The sequence below is a fragment of the Macaca nemestrina genome, chromosome 15 (assembly GCF_043159975.1).
Source record: "Macaca nemestrina isolate mMacNem1 chromosome 15, mMacNem.hap1, whole genome shotgun sequence".
In the NCBI taxonomy this organism is placed as follows: domain Eukaryota; kingdom Metazoa; phylum Chordata; class Mammalia; order Primates; family Cercopithecidae; genus Macaca; species Macaca nemestrina.
The window spans coordinates 102,946,052-102,965,736 of record NC_092139.1 but is presented as its reverse complement, the minus strand read 5'-3'; the positions used below and the strand labels follow the sequence as shown (position 1 = coordinate 102,965,736).

The following is a 19,685-nucleotide window of genomic DNA, read 5'->3' as shown; positions in this document are numbered from 1 at the left end:
TTGCGTATTCATTCGACTCTGAGGCTGCTCCTTTTCTCCCCACCCTGCACCACCAAGTGAGGACCCCTGCACAGTCGGCTCGGTCAGGCACACAGACACGGTGGCGAGGAAGACACAGCGCTGCCCTCAAGGAGTCTGAGGCCTGGTGGACAAGCAGCAGGAACTTGCACAGTTACACAAAGCACTCCGTCCCCTCATGAATTCTGGTGACTCCTGGGCCTTGGGGATTCCTAGCTTTCTTGGTGCCTCTATGACCGACCTCCACGCGGAGGGTGCTTTTTGCCAAATTCAGTGCCCCTTCCGCTCCAGTGACCCCCAATCTGGGCTGGGGCCATGGCAATACCACGTGACACATGGGAGCAGGCACCACTAGCTGCACCTGCCTCGGCTCCCCAAGACCAGTGGCTGGCGCATCTCAAGGCTGGCACCAGCCTCTCACACCTGCCTGCTGAGTCTCGGATTGTGAATGGTGGAAATCTCACCTTCCAGCTTTTTCTCAGGACCCCGTACTGGGTGCTTTACTCTGTGCCAGGGACAAGCCTGGGTGTTTTCCATGCAATGCCTTATTTAACTCTCACATCAAACTTGTGCCATAAAGGCTATTGTTAGAGCAACCTTACAGATGAGGAAACTGAGGCAAGGGGGGGCTACTTTGTTCAAACCAGAAAGTGGTAGAGCTGCGGTCTGATTCCAATCTGATGGCGTCCAAAGTCCCTGGTGGTAACATGGCCCCAACTGTGACCAAGGAGTATGGAGTAAGCCACGAAGACCGTCATGAGGACTGGGAAAGAACGCACGTGGGCAACTGGGCAGGAGTCATCTGAGCCCCAGGGGGTGGTGCCATCTGCTCACCTGCAGCAGCTCCAGGTCTGCAGGCTCGACCTGGGTGGGGACCAGCTCCGTCAGCATCTCCGACATCACCCTCACGTTCCCACTCACCATCTCCAGCTCACTGCGCAGCTTCCCAATCTGAAACACACGGTTGGTCGTGATGAGAGAAGCCAGGGGTTTGGAGCCCATGTCACTCACAGGGACAGAACCCAGTACCACCAATCCTGGGTGCAGCACCAGGGAGCCCACCTCCTAGCAGACTCTCTAGGCAGCCTCCCTCCTGGCTCCCACAGTGACAGCCCTGCACTAGAGACCTGCCCCACCCCTCCTACAGACCCCTCACAGAGGCGCTACCAACCGTGACCATCTCTACACCGGGGAGCCTGGTGCAGGGAGAAGCTGAAAGGAAATGAGCTGAGGGGGAATGAGCCACCAAGTGTGGCTGGAAGACTCCAGCATCTCCTGGGTCTAACACGGGAGCTAACGAGGCCCTGGAGGGTGGCTCCCCACAGGAGGAGGAGGGAGGCTGCAGGCCCTCTCTCTCTCTCCCCTTAGAGGACTGGGATTCTGCCCTCTCTCCTCCTCGGAGGACTGGGATTCCGCCCTCTCTCTATCTCTTAGGAGGCTTCTGCCCTCTTTCTCCTCCTAAAGGACTGGGATTTTGTCTTGTTTCTGTCTGTTTTGGTGTCTCAGGCTCTTCTAAGGATAGTCCTTGCCGTGTCCCTCACCTTGAATATGAAACTCAGATTTAGCACTTGTTCCAAGGGATGTGGGCAGGTTTTCAATGGTCAAAGGGTTCCAAGGAATTGGGCTTGGGGAAACATTTTCAATAAAGCTGTAGTCTCCTCAAAGAGGTTAGGTTGGGGAAGGCCATTGGTATAAGGATCTTATGCTGTGGGACCTTGTAGCGTGTTTAATACCCTCATGCATACTGGGGATGCCCAGGAAAAGATCGATACGAAAGCTTCCAAGATTTATTTGACTGAAGAACCTTTTTACGTTTTTTTTTTTTTTGAGACGGAGTCTCGCTCTGTCGCCCAGGCTGGAGTGCAGTGGCCAGATCTCAGCTCACTGCAAGCTCCGCCTCCCGGGTTCGGGCCATTCTCCTGTCTCAGCCTCCTGAGTAGCTGGGACTACAGGCGCCCGCCACCTCGCCCGGCTAGTTTTTTGTATTTTTTAGTAGAGACGGGGTTTCACCGTGTTAGCCAGGATGGTCTCGATCTCCTGACCTCGTGATCCGCCCGTCTCGGCCTCCCAAAGTGCTGGGATTACAGGCTTGAGCCACCGCGCCCGGCCACCTTTTTACGTTTTGAGAAATGCTGGTACATTGTAAATCATGTGGCTGAGTTATAGTTGATTTCAGAGTGTCACTATATACATTCATGATTGTGATAGTAGCTACCATTTATAGACTACCTAATAAGTGCCAAGCATTGAACATATATTGCTAACTTAATTTTTTGCCATAGGTAGATATCAATACCCCTGCTTTTACAGACGAAGAAATAGAATGTAGAGACAAGTAGTATATCCACTATGGTTCATTGACACCTTCCAAAACCTGTAAAATGTTTGATCTATTTGGCTGACTTAATGAATACTCTTGGTATGAGTGAGTGGAAAAACTACTGATCACAAACCCCCTGCATCCAAATCAGACTTAATTACCAAGGAGCCTGGGAGTAACATCACTGCACACCTGATGTCTTCACATGTCCCAAGAGACAAAAGGGGACTCTTGAATTAAACAAAGATTAGTTTTGTTTAGCAAGCACCTTCTTGAATTAGGAGTAATTAGCGTCTTAATCCACATAGATGCTAGACTACAGGCAACTGGTTAAAATCGTAACTGAGTTGGACAATTTTTTGGATCATAAGGTGCTTTTACAATTTTTTACACACTTTTAACCCATTCAGAAAAAAAAAGTGCAGCTCGCTGTCAGCACTCATTTAATTTTACATAAACACGCTCTTTGAGGCTGAAGTAAACCTGACTATTTTCAACATGAAAATAAAACATAAAAACTGTTCTTGGAGTTATTTCTAAACAGAACTCGTCTCCAATCCTAATGTAACAGAAATGTATATGATGTTACATTAGGATTAGAGACAAGAGTATCCTTGGGGTAAACAGGCAATGTGTTAATAATTTTGTCCAGTTAGCAACATTTTCTAGTAATATTTGTAACTCTGGGGGGTGATTTCACAACTTGCTAAGAGAAAACAAGTCACGGAAGTTTCTCTTCAAATAGGTTAGGGTTAGAATGAGTTCAAATGATACATAAAGCGGGTCCTGAGGATGCTTATTGGGAAAGTTAAGCTTCACTTTTTTCTCCATCATGCATCCGTGTCTTCTTCACCAGCACACGCAGCAGCTCCGCCTTTAAGCTGCACTGATGTGATGGGTCTGATGCGTGTACAACACCTCTAATGTGGGTGCTCCCACAGTGTGCAGGACTCTGCCCCCACCCCAGCAGCCAAAAGTCTAGAATGACAAGCCCCCAGCTCTACGAGTTGGTCATGGCTGTAGAAGTCACTCAGCAGATACAGCAGCCATGGCACTCCACAAGCAACTCATGGCCCAGTGGGCAAATCGTCCCACCTCCAGCCACAGAAGGAAGGGAGATGCCCAGGCTGCCTCAGTCAGAGGATGCCACCTGCTCTGAGGTGGGTAATCCTTCAAAGCTAGTCACAAGGCTGGGAGAATCTGTCCCCTAGAATCTCATACTAAGCCTCAAACCTTCTTGGCTGGGCATGGTGGCTCATGCCTGTAATCCCAGCACTTTAGGAGGCCGAGATGAGTAGATCACTTGAGCTCAGGAATTCCAGACTAGCCTGGCCAACATGGTGAAACTCCATTTCTACTAAAAATACAAAATATTAGCCGGGCATGGTGGCTCATGCCTATAGTCCCACCTACTCAGGAGGCTGAGGCAGAATTGCTTGAACTTGGGAGGCAGAGGTTGCAGTGAGCCTAGATCATGCCACTGCACTCCAGCCTGGGTAACAGAACAAGACTGTCTCAAAACAAACAAGAAAGTTTCAAACCTTCTTGAGACTTCATGGGAAGCAGCATGGTACAATGTTCATGTGTTTTTTTTATTTTTTATTTTTTATTTATTTTTTTTGAGATGGAGTCTCGCTCTGTCGCCCAGGCTGGGGTGCAGTGGCCGGATCTCAGCTCACTGCAAGCTCCGCCTCCCAGGTTCACGCCATTCTCCTGCCTCAGCCTCCCGAGTAGCTGGGACTACAGGCGCCCGCCACCTCGCCCGGCTAGTTTTTTGTATTTTTTAGTAGAGACGGGGTTTCACCGTGTTCACCAGGATGGTCTCGATCTCCTGACCTTGTGATCCGCCCGTCTCGGCCTCCCAAAGTGCTGGGATTACAGGCTTGAGACACCGCGCCCGGCTTGTTATTTATTTTTTGCACAGATGTTTTAAAACTTTTCAGGCAGAACCTCTGTTCAAATGAAGTCTTTTGTTTTTTTTTTTTTTTTTAAACAGGTCTACGTTGTCCAGCCTGGTCCCGAACTCCTGGGCTCAAGCCATCCTCCCGCCTGAACCTTTGAGAAGCTGAGATCACAGACACATGTGACTATGCTCAGCTCAAATGAAAGCTGTGAGTGTGTAAGAAACCACACAGGTGGAGCTGGCCTGGTTGAAGGAGCCGCCTACAGGACACCTCCTCTCCATGGTGCTGTCAGAGGGCCCCGCAGAAAACACAGGTTGGAAAATGGCCAAGGTACAGGGCAGTGCCTGCCAGGAGTCAGACAGGCGTGAGCTTGAATCCCAACTGTCTCCGATGACTGTGTGCTCCGGGCAAGTGAATGGACCTGTCTGAGCCTCATCGCTCAAACAGGAAGAATCACACATACCCTGTGGGCTGCTGTGAGGAAGAAGCGGAGGCTCCGTGGACGGTAAATTCTGACACGGCCCCTCCCTGACGTGTGTGGCCCACCTGCCTGGACCTGACGGTTCTGACCCCAGGCTTGCGTACCTGCTCCGGCGTTGGTGCTATGGGTGTGTCGCCGGAGAGCATGGGCGGGGTGGGCAGAGGGGCAGTGTGCTGGCCAGAGTCCTCTTGCTGGCTGGCGTCAGAGCCCACAGAATCCTGTCCTGATTGTGTCTCTGAGTTGAACACGGTCTAGTGGGAGGAAAACAGGATCAGTGAGGGGTCCTGGGAACGCCAAGAGCCCAGGAAGTCAGGGGCCGGCCCGGTGATGTCTCTGGGGAGGAGTCCTGCCTGCCTTCCCTCGGTTCCCGGTGCGGCAATTCTCTCACCCTCTGGGGTGTGTGGATGGGCGACAGCATGTCCAGGTCAGTCATGGGGAACTCCAGGCCTTTCCTCCGCAGGTCCTCATAGATGGTGACCACACCTGTCAGATCGGGCGAGCTGCGGAACGCGTCAGCCCAGGACTGAGGGGGAACAAGGGGACACAGCCGGTAACCACAGCTCACCTGTGAGCCTTCCCACCTGGCACCCAGAGAACAGACATTCTTTCCCTGATTTTTTCCTTTCTTTTTTTTTCTTTACTACATCTGCCCTGCCCACTCCACAGCAAAGCACACAGTTGGCAAGCCTCCCTCCCCACAGGACATCCCACCAGCAGACAACCGAGACACCCCGAAATGAGAAGTGGAGCCTGGGACAAGCACGATGGCCTCGAGCTCTCCACTGGGCAGGAGGCTCCCGCGCTGACAGCTTTTCCTGGCGCTGCCCTGTCCTGGCACTCACCTGGATGAGGTTGAGCACCTTGTCATGCACGATGGTGGGTGGGTTGTTCTTGGGCAGGATGGTCCTCACCAGCACACTCTCCACGAAGTCCTGGCTGGCCACCAGCACGTGGAAGCGGTGCCCGCAGTTCTTGACACAGGTTTCTAAGACCTGGAGGGCCGAGAGGTGCCGTCAGGCACCTTGGTCAGAGGAGAGGCGGTGCCCAGGACCCCCACCTCTGTGGCTCCTCCTGTGACCAGAGGGGAGGTCCGGAAGAGGAGATGGGACTTCCTGGAGTGAGACCCTTGAACGTGGAGGACTGGGACAATGCCAGGACTGGGGGACTTGTTTACTGGAGGGCACGGCCTAGGGTGGGCAGCGGTGTGGTGTGTGGGCTGGACTTCCCTCCCTGACTGGTGTCCGTGCACACAGAATCCCAGTGCTGGCTCTGAGCTGAGCATGGTCTAGACAGAAGGGGCTCTCCAAGAGGAAATCAAGAATCTGAGATGTCAATTGACTGGTAAGCCTGTGGCCCAGGGAAAAGACACTGAACTTCCCTCCCCACTCTCCACTTCCCACTGCAGGAATTGCCTTTGCTTTTCGCTTAAGCCAATTCACCTGGATATAAATGCTCCTTGTGGAGGAGGGTGGGACAGCGTTTATATCTTCCCCAGCCAAACCCATGCTGACAGCTAGGAGGCCCACGCGTGTCTGGCCGTCCTGAGATCTGGGCTGGTTCAGTGGTGTGGGCAAGACTGTTCTCAGCCACTGGTATTTATTTTACATTCATTTTCCAGAGCACCAAAGTGCCAGGCAGCACCCAACTCAGTCTGCCAGCCTCCCTGCCCCCACGGAGGCCTGGGTTTACTGAGCTTCAATGTCACCCGCAGGTCCTTTGGCCCAGGCTTTCCCTGCCAGTGGTTCTGGAGTGATGTAAGCATCTGTTCCCATGCTGGGGGATCGGGCAGAACCTTTCCAAAGGGCTTCTTGCCATTCTGCGTCCGCCTGCAGTGTAGACAGGACAGTGTGTTGCCCACAGACCTTTCCTTTCCAGCACTCAAATGAGGAGCTCAGGGGAGGCTGGGAGTTCTGCTGGGTCTGAGGGGAGGTGACTTTCAGAGGACTGCAGTCCTGCCACGGGACGGACAGATGGGGCACTCACTGTGAGAGCCAGCATCACCTCGTGGAAGTTCTTATTTCCCACGATTCTCTTCTTTACTGCTCGGAGGGCATCTTTGGGACTAAGAAGAAGGACAAGAAAAAGGGTGGGCTTAGGAATAGAGCCCTCTTACCCAACAGCAGAGGCCCTGGAGAGTTGGAACAGCTCTTATTGGCCCATCCTCCCTGTGCCCCACCTGTTTGGTGTATCCAGTCAGGTTCTGATCACATCAGAATCTTCCTAGCCCATTGCTCAGCAGGGACTCACAACCTGTGGCCCCTGGACCTCCTGCAGCAGAGTCACTTTGAGAAAAGGTGAGAGTGTTTTGTTAAAAGTGCAGAACCTGGCCGGGCGCGGTGGCTCACGCCTATAATCCCAGGACTTTGGGAGGCTGAGGCAGGTGGATCACTTGAGGCCAGGAGTTCAAGACCAGCCTGGCCAACATGGCGAAACACTGTCCCTACTAAAAATACAAAAATTAGCTGGGCGTGGTGGTATGAGCCTGTAATCCCAGCTACTTGGGAGGTTGAGGCGGGAGAATCGCTTGAACCCAGGAGGCAGAGGTTGCAGTGAGCTGAGATTGCGCCACTGTACTCTAGCCTGGGCGACAGAGTGAGAGCCGAGATTACACCACTGTACTCCAGCCTGGGTGACAGAGTGAGACGCTGTCTCAAAAAAACAAAAGACATTTAAAAAAAAAAAAAAAAAAAAAGCAGAACGCCAGGTCACCACACTATATACCACCTGAACCAAATTCTCAGGCAGTGGGGCCCCTGGATCTGAATGCTCTCATGCTCCCCAGGGGGTTCTTATGCATGCTCAAGTTTAAGAACAAAGAACCTGGAGGCTAGTGTTTTCATCACAAAAATAGAGACGGGGTCTTGCTATGTTGCCCAGGCTGGTCTTGAACTCCTGGGCTCAAATGATCCACCCACCTCGGCCTCCCAATGAGTTGGGATTACAGGCATGAGTCCCTGAGCCCAGCCAGCATAGTGTTCTGATGCCCTGGCCAGCTGCTCTATCTGCCCATTTATCCTTCCATTCAAGTCTTTTTTTTTTTTTTTTTCTTCTGAGACAGAGTCTCACTCCGTCGCCCAGGTTGGAGTGCAATGGTGCAATCACAGCTCACTGCAGCCCGGAACTCCTGGGCTCAAGTGATTCTCTTGCCTCAGTCTCCCAAAATGCTGAGACTACCAGTGTGAGCCACCATGTCTGGCCCATTCAAGTGTTATTAAGCACCAATGTGTGCGTGGCACCATGCTAGGTGCTGGGGAGACAGTGGCAAACGAGACCATATGGCCCTGCCTCCTCCCCACCTTGTGGGGAGACCCAAAGAAGAGCAGGGAATAAGCTGGTCCTGGAAAAAGAGCAGAGGTGAGGATGGGGGTGGTCAGAAAAGACCTCCGAGTTGGGCCTTGAAAGATGGGAAGGACCAGCCGTGGGGAGTGGGGGCAGAGCAGTTTGGGTCAAGGTCAGAGGCTGGACCAAGGTCATGGGTGCAGAGGAGCTTGGTGCCTTGGAGGAACTAAGAGGAAGCCACGTGAGTGTGGGGGAGGTCGGGCAGGGCTGAAGAAGCCTAGGGGTCACAGTGGTGGGAGGCCCCTGGAAGCTGGGGTGCCAGTCTGCTCTCCCTGTCCCCTCTGTGATTCCCACCACCCTTCATCCTCAGCCCTATACAGATATACTCAGTGCTGTCCTCACTGCTCTTGTCTAAAAGCCTTTGTGGGCCCCCACCTGCACCCTGAAGGCTCCTGACCTCCACATCCATGAGGTGAAGCCTCAGCTAAAATCCACCCCATCCACGACACTTTCCCAGGTCCTCCAGTCTCCCTGGCTGTTCTGCCCTGCCACACTGAACTGGGGCCCGCCCTGGGTAGAGAAGCAGCCTGCTAGAGGGCAGGGATGGTGTCCTCTTTGGACAGCTTCCCCCTAGAGCCCAGCACGCTGCTGAAGCATAAGTAACACTTCCCAGCCTGGCCAGTGGCCACTGGGGCCCATCCTGCTGTCTGCCTGGCTGTCAGCGCTGACCCCATCCAGGACTAAGGCAGGAGAGCCCGGAACCCTGGCACTGGTTCTCAGCAGGAGAAAAGGCAGAGGCAAGGCTTCCTAGGGACGGAGGCTGCCTGGGGGCTAGGGCTGTGGAGACAGTCAGGCCTGGGGTGGAAGGGACATGGTGGGGAAAGGGATGGTGGCCCACCAAGGGGGGTCCTGGCCCAGAAGCCTGAGAGCACTTTCCAATCCTTGCCTCTCTGGGCAGCCCCTCGCCTGTCCCTGGCTCCTGGTCTTGGCCTGGTCACTGACCCACGGGCTACTTCAGCGCTTTATAGGGACTTGTTTCCACCTCTTCTAGGGTGGCCTAGAGACAAGGGAATCAGAATCGTTCCCTGGCGTGATCTGCCATGTGCCACTGACCTGGGGGCCCGCCCTGGGAGAGAAGAAGCCTCCTAGAGCGCAGGAACAGCATGCTTGTTGGACACCTTCCCTCCCTAGAGGGAAGCACTGGGAATCGGAAGTTCTGGCCTTGCCACTGCTGTGGGCCCATGATGTCCAGTACTCTGCTAGGAGCGTGTATGACAAGAAGGCCACAACCCAATGGGGGAGACACTTTAGTAATGAGGCTAAGTTTAGGTGCCATGCTTGGTGAGGTCAAGGGTCACACCCGCCTTTGACCACTGCTGGGTCCCTAGTGCCTCCTATGGTGCCTGGAACACACAAGGTGCTCAAATAAACAGCAATGCACCTGAATGACGCTGAGCCCATCCCCCCATGTTTACAAGGGACATGGGGGCTTGCTGACCCCAAGGATACTGCAGTGACTTGCAGCTGCGACGTCCATGAAGCTCCCAAGCCTGTCTAGAAGCTTGGTGAAGTTTTCTGCCTCCTGCTTTCTTTCTCCTGACCTCTGCCCACCACTCCTTCCCTCACGCTCACTCTCATGAGTCCTTGGCAAGACCAGGGAGCAGGGCTGAGGAAGACACCGGCAGGTTCCTGGCAGCCAATGCCCTCTCCTAACTGGGCCTTGACTGTGTGACTCAGATGTCCACAGCCTCCCTCCAGCTCAGAGCTGAGCATTCCCTGCTCTCCACCTGCGTCCGGCCTGCCCCTCTCCATGCAAAGCCCTCCCGGGCTGAGGAACCCTGCGCTGGCCACGGGACAGCTGGATGATCCCAGTGAGAACTGGAGAGGAAAAGGAGGGTCCACACCGATTTCTCAGGATGGAGGCCTCGCCCGGCAGCACTTCCTGCTGCCCATGGGCCCCACACCTCTCCCCATCCTTCACTGGGTTTTCTTGAGAGGACAGGGACCCTCGCATCCCCATTCTGTTCCCTCCAGGGACTCGGGCTTATTGCTGGAAGGATCCAACAGAGCACCTTTGAGGACAAAGACCTAGAGAGAGAGGTAAAGTGACTTCCAAAGGTCACATGTCAGGTCAGTGACAACAAGTCAGACATCGGAGGCCAAGATCCCAATCCCTCCCCCACACCACGTGCCTGGCTCCTTGGCACTGAGCAAGAGGATACCATGACCCCAACACCAGAAATGCCTGGCAAATGCCAGTGCTGTTCAGGCTCACGGTTCAGCTTCACTTTCCCTGTCATCCTTGTGATCTCCCCTACACTCAAGGCTGGTTTCAAATCTTAAGGAAATGGAAGTCTGTTTTTGCTCACAGAAAAGCCGGAGTGTCTTTAGCGCATACTCCCGCCTGCAGAATGCAGATGGCGCTTGGGGTCAACTCTGATTGTAAGAGTCTCCAGCTTGCCTTGTCCTAGGGAGACGCTGCACACAAGGCTGGGCTTCCAGATCCGTGTGGAATCTGTACTGCCACTAAGAGAGGCGGGGTGGGGAGGCAGCCCTCGGGGGCCTGCTGTACTCCTGCTGTGAATGCCTACCTTGGATGGCGCTCAGGTACTAGGGGCTCAGATGGCCTCTGCAGCCAAGCGGGGTGGGTCAGACTTGGCTATGGCAGCAATGGGGCTGGGGCAGGGGCTCCCTGGCAGGGTGCAGGTGTGCGCTGCGTGGTGGATGGCCATCTCTGCCTGTGCCCCGCAACCTCTCCTTGGGGGGCCCTTACCCTTCCTCCGTCTCGTTGATGATGTCACAGATCTCCATGTTGAGAGCCCAGTCCTCGCTCTGCAGGGAGCCATCTGTGGCTTTCTCTGAGAAGAAACCATGAGTCATAAAGGCATGTGGGGGTCCTGAATGGGTAAACCCAAACCCTGGGTGGGAGGGGAGCGGGGTGCAGGGCCGGATGAGATGGGGAGGAGGAAGATGACAGACGCTTCGGGCACAGGGCCTGGCGCTGTGTGAGACTGCTCTACACACATCATCCCATCCTCACTAGATTTTTGTAGCCAGTGAGGCTGGGAGTACCTCTGTCCTTCAACAGATGAGGAAACCATGGCTCTGAGTGTACCAAAGGGATGCACCAGAGGGGAATCTAGGCGGGTCTCCGTGTGCTTGTTCCTGACATGATATAATATGGTGACAATGCTTTGCTTCATTTCTGTAGATAAGACGTTCTCCCTTGACTAGAATTATCTTTTGAGCTGGGCGTGGTGGCCCATGCCTGTAATCCCAGCACTTTGGGAGGCTGAAGTAGGTGGATCACCTGAGGTTAGGATTTGAGACCAGCCTGACCAACATGGTGAAGCCCCGTCTTTACTAACTACAAAAAATTAGCCGGGCATAGTGGCACATGCCTGTAATTCTAGCTACTTGGGAGGCTGAGGTAGGAGAATCATTTGAACCCAGGAGGCGGAGGTTGCAATGAGCCGAGATTGAGCCATCGCACTCCAGCCTGAGCAACAAGAGCAAAACTCCATCTCCAAAACAAACAAACAAACAAAAAGAATTATCTTTTGAGTTGGTAACCATTCACAGGATACAAAATCTAAAAGTTCTCAAGTGGTATACGATGCAGCTAGGTAGATCTATCTCTGCCCCTGCCCCAGCGCCCTCTTCCTAGAGGCATCCCCTGTAACCAGTTTCCTCTAGAATCTCACAGAGACCTTCTTTACCTAGGAAGCAAAGGCTCCATTACTAATAGGTCACCCTGCCCTCCTGTACCCTTCTGAGGCACCCACAGAAGGGACCGACGCCAAGCCACCCGGCAGAACTGCCCCAAAGAGAGGCGATGATTCATGCAAGGTATCAGCACGGTATGGGCCCAAAATAAACACTCAGCAAGTGGCGGTGGTTCAAAAAAGTTGAGGCGAAAGTCACATAAAATAAAACTAACCATTTTCCCGTGTATAATTCAGTGGCATTTGGTACATTTGTAACACTAAATACAACCACCACCACCTCTATTCAGTTCCAGAAAATTTTCACTTTGTGGCAGTTCCGAGGGTAAGGTTTCCAGGCCGGGAGTCGGCTGCAGAGTTCTGGAAGCCCGTCAGGGCCATGGCCTGGACCACTGGCTGCAGGTCCGCACGGTGGCAAGTACCGGGCTGGCAGCCTTTTGTAAACTGTAGTGTGGGAAGCACTGATTGGTATGACATGAAAGATGAACGCGGGAACTGGCAATGCCAGCACCTTTGTAAATGGTCCTCAGGAAAGGGAGGTGCCGCATGGCCTGTGTTTTTGTTCTCTGCGCCTTCCTAGATGCCATCTTCACGCAGACCAGTTCACGTGCACACAGGAAATGTGCCCTGTTTCTCGCAGGTAACGTTCTATTACGCACATCACTCTGGCTGGTATGTATTGTGAGTACATGGAGGACTGTGTGATGAGACAGGCCTTGCTCAGCATTTTAAGGGTGAGACCCTGTTCTGACGCAGGGACTACCCAAGGCTCTCGCCCCGGCAAGGGTCACATGCGGAGTACTCATCCGCCTGCTGTCCTCTGTAGCCATCCTGCCGGCCTCGGCACACCTGCTGGCTGGCGGGCCTGGCACTTGGGCACAGTGCTGCTGGCTATTATCTATCAGGAGTGTGTGCCTGGGTAGGCATGTAGAACTTGTTATTCCACGTGATGTGATGTCATGCTGTCCTGCAAGGGAGGCTCTCCCCTCACGGCTGTGCCCCAGCTCGGAGAGGGTGGGTGACTCCTTGCTTGCTACACAGCTATTTGTAAGCCAGGCCGGTTCCAGGCACTGGGATACCATGGTGGACACGGTGGGCATGGTCCCTGCCTTAGGGTGCCCAAAAGAAGCTACAGGGCATGCCAAACCCAGTCTGCCAGAGGACAGAGGAGGGCAGTTTCCATGGGACTGGACAGGGCCCTCTTCTAGCCACGTTGGCTCACCCAACTCTAAAACTGTGGCTCTGAGACCTTGGTTTTGCAACTGGCCCAACTTCAGTTCCACCCTTAGGTCCTGAGCCAGAAGGATGCCAGGGTGGCCCAGGACACATGCCAGGCGGCTGAGGCAGAGGGCAGTTGCTTTACCCCCAGATCAGGCCTGGAGGAGGGGATGAGGAAGGCTCCTCTGACAGGGCTGAAAGACAGAGTCGTCCATCCTGCGAAGGTTTACTGAGTGTGGCTTCTTTATACCACACCCCTGCCCTTGGGGGTTCCACACTTAAAGAGCCACATGGGAAGAACAGAGCGGGCTGAACAAGTGTCCCTCTGAGCAGAGGGCCATGTCCTGCTTTGGAGGGTTTGGGGGCAGGGGTTAGTCACGTCAGCGTTAACCTACAGAACCTGCTCCTCTGCCACAGGCCACATCTCAGCGAGCCCCAGTCACACGGGCCAGAGGGTTAGTGTCATCTCCCTCCCCGCCCACATCTAAAGGCCACGAAGTCCTGCCAAGTCAGCTCCCAAATCTCTGTCCATCACACCATCCCCTTCTCACCACCCCTCTGCCACGGTCCCTGCCCCAGCCCGGCCACCATCCACCTGCTAGACCACCGCCTCAGCTTATTCCTTCCTCCTGCCTCCCTCCTCCCACCCATTCTCCACGCTGCCCAGAGGGAACTTTCTGAAACCTGAAAATGACAGTGTCCTTCCTGCCCAAATCCTTCCGCGTCTCCCTAGTCTTCGGCCTGGCCTGCATGCCCTTCCACGATAATATTTTAACTTTCCAAGTTATATGCTGTAGAATATCAAGCAGCATTAGCTGTTCACATGAAGAATGAGATTCAATTTTCACACGCTGTAAGGTGTGCATTATTGCCCTCATCTCATGAGAAAACTGAAGCACAGAGAGGTCACCAACTTGCAAAGGGTACACAGAGGTAAGGGCGGGGCGGCTGCTGAGGCTGTGGCGCAGGTGCCTGAGGCGTCTGTGCCATCCGCATCTCTCGGCGGGGGCGGGGAGCTCTGCTTTCCCAGAAGTGTCCTTCCCGACCACGCAGGCAGTCGGCCCTCTCCTCCCTGAGCTCCACTGGCAGGCCCCTCCGTGGTCCCCTCCATCAGATCCCCTTCTGTCCCTAGCACCCCCTGAAAACGATGGGCACCTCTCATCTCCTGGAGGAGAGAACATCAGTGTTTCAGGAGAGGCTGTGGGTGTTTTGGAAAGGCAAGCAAGTGGCTTTTAAAGGGAAGCGGGGACATTGATAAATAAGAGAAATCCCATACCCGGGAATAAGGTGGGTGCAGAAAGACCGCCTCCCCTCCGCCCTGCCCTGGTGCGAGTCTGATGTGACCCAAGCAGCGCGGGCAAGCTCCTTAGCCCTGAGTGGTAGCAGGCAGCAGTGGGCAGAGCCAATCAGAAGATGGAGGTTTTCTGCGGGGTGGGAGGGGACATGTGGCCTAAAAGAGAAAGGGAAGAGAAAGAGGAGGAGGAGACAAAATTGGGACAAGGCCAATCTGTGCGCAGTACAAGACAGCTGTTGGGAGGCTGTGGGACACATCTGCCCAGACCATCACTTGCCAACCCCTTCTAGGTTCGTCCAGGTTCCTCCAGGTCCAGGTATGGACTACAGAACCGGGGAGAATCATGGATTTCCTTCAGATGCCTACAGGGTAGCCATATTCCATCAGGGCAGAATTTTAAACCCACAGGAACCTGGCAATATTTGCTTTGTTTTTGCTCTTAACCACAGAAGTAATTCAGCTTGCTATTTTAAGAAGGGGGAATAAAAATACTGACAGTGGTTACCAGTTACCAAGAGAATGACAACTGATTCCCTGACCTCGGAGCTGTTGGCAATAAACTTCAAGGGCCTCTGGGTAGCAGCCGTGCTCTTGTCTTCCAGCTCCTGTCAGAGCCGGGCCCTGCAATCCTCCACCTTTCATCAGGCGGCTTTGCGGTTGTCTATGGCTGGCAAGTCTGTGGCTTCGGATCACTGGGCACCTGTGCATCGGTACGGCAGTCTGTCCTCTCCCTGTTGGGCCTGGTGCAGATACCACCTCCCTGGAGGGCTCCAGATAACCTGCCTGGCACGATGGCAAGACCCACTTGTCCCTCATGGAGATGAGGATGGAGTGGGATGAGTCTGGCCTGACCTAACTCAGAGACCATGGGCAAAGATCCAGCCCTTGAGTCTGTTTTTGCACCCATAAAATCAGGGTAAGACTGCCTGCTTCACAGGATGTTGTGACCTTGCAGCCAGACAATGTCAGTATGACATCAGGAAAGGCTAGCAATGAGTAACCGAGCTACAATGACTATGATTTGGACCAAGAGAAAGAATGAGCTCACAGACTCCTGGGGAGAGAGAGAGATGTGGAAATAAAGAAATCGCCCAACGGACCAAAGACACGCCACACCATGGGCAGCATCAGAGATGGGGGCCATGACATGGTATCACCCCTTTCTTTCTTTCTTCTTTTTGGGAGACAGTCTTGTTCTGTCACCCAGGTTGGAGAACAGCAGCATGATCTTGGCTCAGTGCAACCTCTGCCTCCTGGGTTTAAGCGATTCTCCTGCCTCAGCCTCCTGAGTAGCTGGATTACAGGTACCTGCCAACACAGCTGGCTAAGTTTTGTATTTTTAGTAGAGATGGGGTTTCACCATGCTGGCCATGCTGGTCTCGAACTCCTGACCTCAAGGGTCTGCCCGCCTCGGCCTCCCAAAGTGTTGGGATTACAGGCATGAGCCACCACGCCTGGCTCTTTCTTTTTTTGGGAGACAGTCTTGTTCTGTTACCCAGGTTGGAGTACAGTGGCACGATCTTGGCTCACTGCAACCTCTGCCTTCTGGGTTTAAGCGATTCTCCTGCCTCAGCCTCCCGAGTAGCTGGATTACAGGTACCTGCCAACACACCTGGCTAAGTTTTGTATTTTTTTTTTTTTTTTTTTTTTTTTGAGACGGAGTCTCGCTCTGTCGCCTGGGCTGGAGTGCAGTGGCCGGATCTCAGCTCACTGCAAGCTCCGCCTCCCGGGTTCACGCCATTCTCCTGCCTCAGCCTCCCGAGTAGCTGGGACTACAGGCGCCCGCCACCTCGCCCGGCTAGTTTTTTGTAGTTTTCAGTAGAGACGGGGTTTCACGGTGTTCGCCAGGATGGTCTCCATCTCCTGACCTCGTGATCCGCCCGTCTCGGCCTCCCAAAGTGCTGGGATTACAGGCTTGAGCCACCGCGCCTGGCCCAGTTTTGTATTTTTTGTAGAGATGGGGTTTCACCATGCTGGTCATGCTAGTCTCGAACTCCTGACCTCAAGGGATCCGCCCGCCTCGGCCTCCCAAAGTGCTGGGATTACAGGTGTGAGCCACCGCCCACTGTGTCTGGCCAGTATCACCCCTTTCCACGCCAGCCTTCTGGGAAGCAGCCTGGAGCCCTCTTGCTCCCACCCTGCACATTCCAACAGTCTCATGATCACTGAGACAGCTCTGGCTCAGGCTGCCACCTCCCCAGGCCTGGACTGTCACCTCCACACTTTACTCAAACATAACTCCAAGCACAACTTCCTTTGTTTAAACATTGTCCATCACCCCCACTGCCTGAAGATCGAAAGCCTGAACTCTCCAGGGACTGGTGTCAGCCACAGTCAGCTGTACCCCCTCCCTCAATGTGGCTTGTCTTCTCATGCCTCTGAGCTCCTGTCTGCAATGCCACTCCTCATTCAGTCAGGCTCATCCCATTCACATGCTCATCTGGCACTTAGCACGCACCAGGCATGGGACTTAATAAGCACGTCACACCCTCAGCACAGTACCCGTCACCACAACCTTTAAGACAGAGGATGAACTGAGGGGCATGGAGAAGTCAGCAATTTGCCTGCAGTCACACAGTCTGTGAGATGCAGAGCAGATTCAAAGCCAGAGAAGTATGGTTCTCAAGTCCATATTCGTAACCACTACGCTATGTGCTTCTCAGGCATTCTCCACACTTGTCTTCCAGGCTACAGGGAGACGTCAGTGAGCAAATCCAGCAAGGTCCTGCCTCAGCTATGGTTTACAGTCCAGTGGGAGGCCATGACTGACAATTCCAAAAGGTCAAGGTTCCATGGCAGGAAAGACCAGGTGCTGAGACAGTGCCAGGCGTGCTGATGAAGAGGAGGCATGAGTCAGCTGAACTCCTGAACTCCCCTCATCTTTTTTTTTTTTTTGAGACTATGTCTCACTCTGTCGCCCAGGCTGGAGTGCAGTGCATGATCTCGGCTCACTGCAACCTCTGCCTCCTGGGTTCAAGCAATTCTCTGCCTCGGCCCCCCAAGTAGCTGGGATTACAAGTGCCTGCCTAAGTTTTTTGTATTTTTAGTAGAGACGAGGTTTCACCACCTTGGCCAGGCTGGTCTTGATCTCCTGACCTCGTGATCCACCTGCCTCGGCCTCCCAAAGTGCTGGGATTACAGGCGTGAGCCTCCGCGCCCAGCCGAACACCCCTCATCTTCTAATCCCCACCCAGGGTTGGCTCCTCAGTGGTGCCTCCTTCTGGGCAGACCATGTCACTCCTCACCCTGCACCATGACAATATCATCATGGAGAACAATGACAAACAGCATCATTCAGTGAACAAGTGTCAGCCTGTGCGGGATGCTTGGGGGCCCACCTTTCGTGTCACCTCCCCACACCCCCGACTGTCGTGGGGGCAGCCAATGTGCGGAGGTTTGTGACTTGCTCGATGCAAAGCCAGGCCTGCGTGCTCCAAACTCGTGCGCTCTCCACTCTGCTCTGTCCGCGTGAAGACTGCCTCTGCCTGTCTGGGGCAGACACTGGGGGCTCACCCTCTGGTGGGACAGAGCAGAGCGGGGCATTACATACTCCTGGAATGACAGACTGAGGCTTCAGACTGCCCAGGTGCTCAGTTTGAGGCTGACCGCCCCTGCCTACCCCGCCTTCCCAGAACAATATTCACTGTATTTCACTGATGAGCCACCAGGCTAAGGACAGAACAAGAAAGAGCCTGCGTGTTTCGAGACGTCGTGGAGCTGTCAAACCCACCCTGAAACTGCAGACCTTCAGGCTTCTCGCTAGGTAAACAAAGTGTGTTGTGGTGGTGGTTTCAGACTCTGCTGGGTGGGTTTCCTGTTACCTGCAGCTCAGAGGATTCATGATTAATTTTCCTCTTTAAAGAGTGAGGCCCAGCTGCCCTGGCCTTCCCATGGGACTGCTCCGCGATGGACAACTAGGGCACAGACCTGAAGGCACTGGGCTCCACGGAAGCCCTCGGGAGCCGGTGCTGAGACCTGGCCCAGCCCTTCCTCCCACTCCTTCTCATCTCCGGCTCAGCTGACCACCTGCACCCGCCCCATCACCCTCCTCAGGCTTCTGTGCTTCTGAACATGCTGCCCTCCTTCCAGGAAGAAATGTACTCCTCACCACCTCAACTCATGCTCCTAAGCCCAGACCAAAGGTCAGGTCTCCTGGTGGAGTCCGCCCTGACACCCCCTCAGGGCCTATTCCTTCCAGCCAGCGGCCAAGAGCATTTTCCACAGACCACAACTCTAAGCACTGCTTCGTGGAGTGATTACAGTAACTCTGTTGGGTGATTTCTTTGTTTCTACATCTCTCTTTCCCAGGAGTCTGTGAGCCCTTTAAGGGTGGAGGTTATAGCTCACGAATGGTCCAACTGTCTACCCCAGAGGGACCTGGCCCATGATAAACCTGCAGTGCCTGTTTGCTGAATGACAGAATGAAGGATGAGGCCATATTCACCAGCACAATAAACCTTTATAACAATGTAAATGAAATAAAATACCTCCACACTTTGGCACTCATGGATCCTGTAGAAACTATTGTGTGGAAATCCTAATCTTTCTTCCAACTTGCAGTCCTTTGAATACTTTTTTTTTTTTTTTTTTGATGGTGTCTCACTCTGTTGCCCAGGTTGGTGTGCAGTGGCGCCATCTTGGCTCACTGCAACCTCTGCCTCCCGGGTTCAAGTGATCCTCCTGCCTCAGCCTCCCAAGCAGCTGGGACTACAGGTATGCACTACCACGCCCGGCTAATTTTTGTATTTTTAGTAGAGACGGGGTTTCACCACATTGGCCAGGATGGTCTCGATCTCTTGATCCGCCCGCCTTGTCCTCTCAAAGTGCTGGGATTACAGGCGTGAGCCGCCGTGCCCCTTTGAATACTTTTTTTTTTGAGATAGAGTCTTGCTCTATCGCCCAGGCTGGAGTGCAGTGGCTCGATCTTGGCTCACTGCAAGCTCTGCCTCCCGGGTTCACGCCATTCTCCTGCCTCAGCCTCCTGAGCAGCTGGGGCTACAGGCACCTGCTACCACACCTGGCTAATTTTTTTATTTTTTTGTATTTTTTAGTAGAGACGGGGTTTCACCATGTTGGCCAGGATGGTCTCGATCTCCTGACCTCGTGATCCGCCCGCCTCAGCCTCCCAAAGTGCTGGGATTACAGGCGTGAGCCACCGCGCCCCTTTGAATAGTTTTAAAAAGTACCGCGTCCCTCCTTAATCTGTCCTCCAACCTAACATCCTCAGGACCTGTGACCACTCTACTCTGGTAATGATCTCCAGAGCCTTCACTATTCTGACCGACCCCTCTGGATATAGGCCAGCTGTGCTGTCCATCTGGAAATGCAGCGTGGGAACCCACACGCCACACTTATCCTGTCCTTGTTAGATACTGTATTTCTATTGCTGCATCCAGTGACTATGTGAAATTTTTATTAACCCCACCATACGGAGCTGACTCCACTA

The 19,685-nt window shown here is 53.8% G+C and overlaps 1 protein-coding gene across 6 annotated transcripts in view; it reads right to left on the bottom strand.

Annotated features, from left to right (window-relative positions):
* Positions 1-19,685, bottom strand: part of LOC105493977 (target of myb1 membrane trafficking protein) — a 48,531-nt gene that overhangs the window by 18,098 nt on the left and 10,748 nt on the right. For 4 of the 6 annotated variants that reach the window (XM_011762018.3, XM_011762020.3, XM_011762021.3 and 1 more), the window contains exons 2-7: positions 10,776-10,860; positions 6,707-6,785; positions 5,566-5,715; positions 5,112-5,246; positions 4,828-4,974; positions 853-969 (exon numbers count right to left, since the gene is read on the bottom strand). In XM_011762018.3, the coding sequence (XP_011760320.1) occupies positions 853-969; positions 4,828-4,974; positions 5,112-5,246; positions 5,566-5,715; positions 6,707-6,785; positions 10,776-10,860 (713 nt within the window). Of the gene's footprint in view, positions 1-852; positions 970-4,827; positions 4,975-5,111; positions 5,247-5,565; positions 5,716-6,162; positions 6,657-6,706; positions 6,786-10,775; positions 10,861-19,685 lie in introns of those variants that run through there. The other 2 variants (XM_011762024.3, XM_011762023.3) reach the window with 2 other exon arrangements.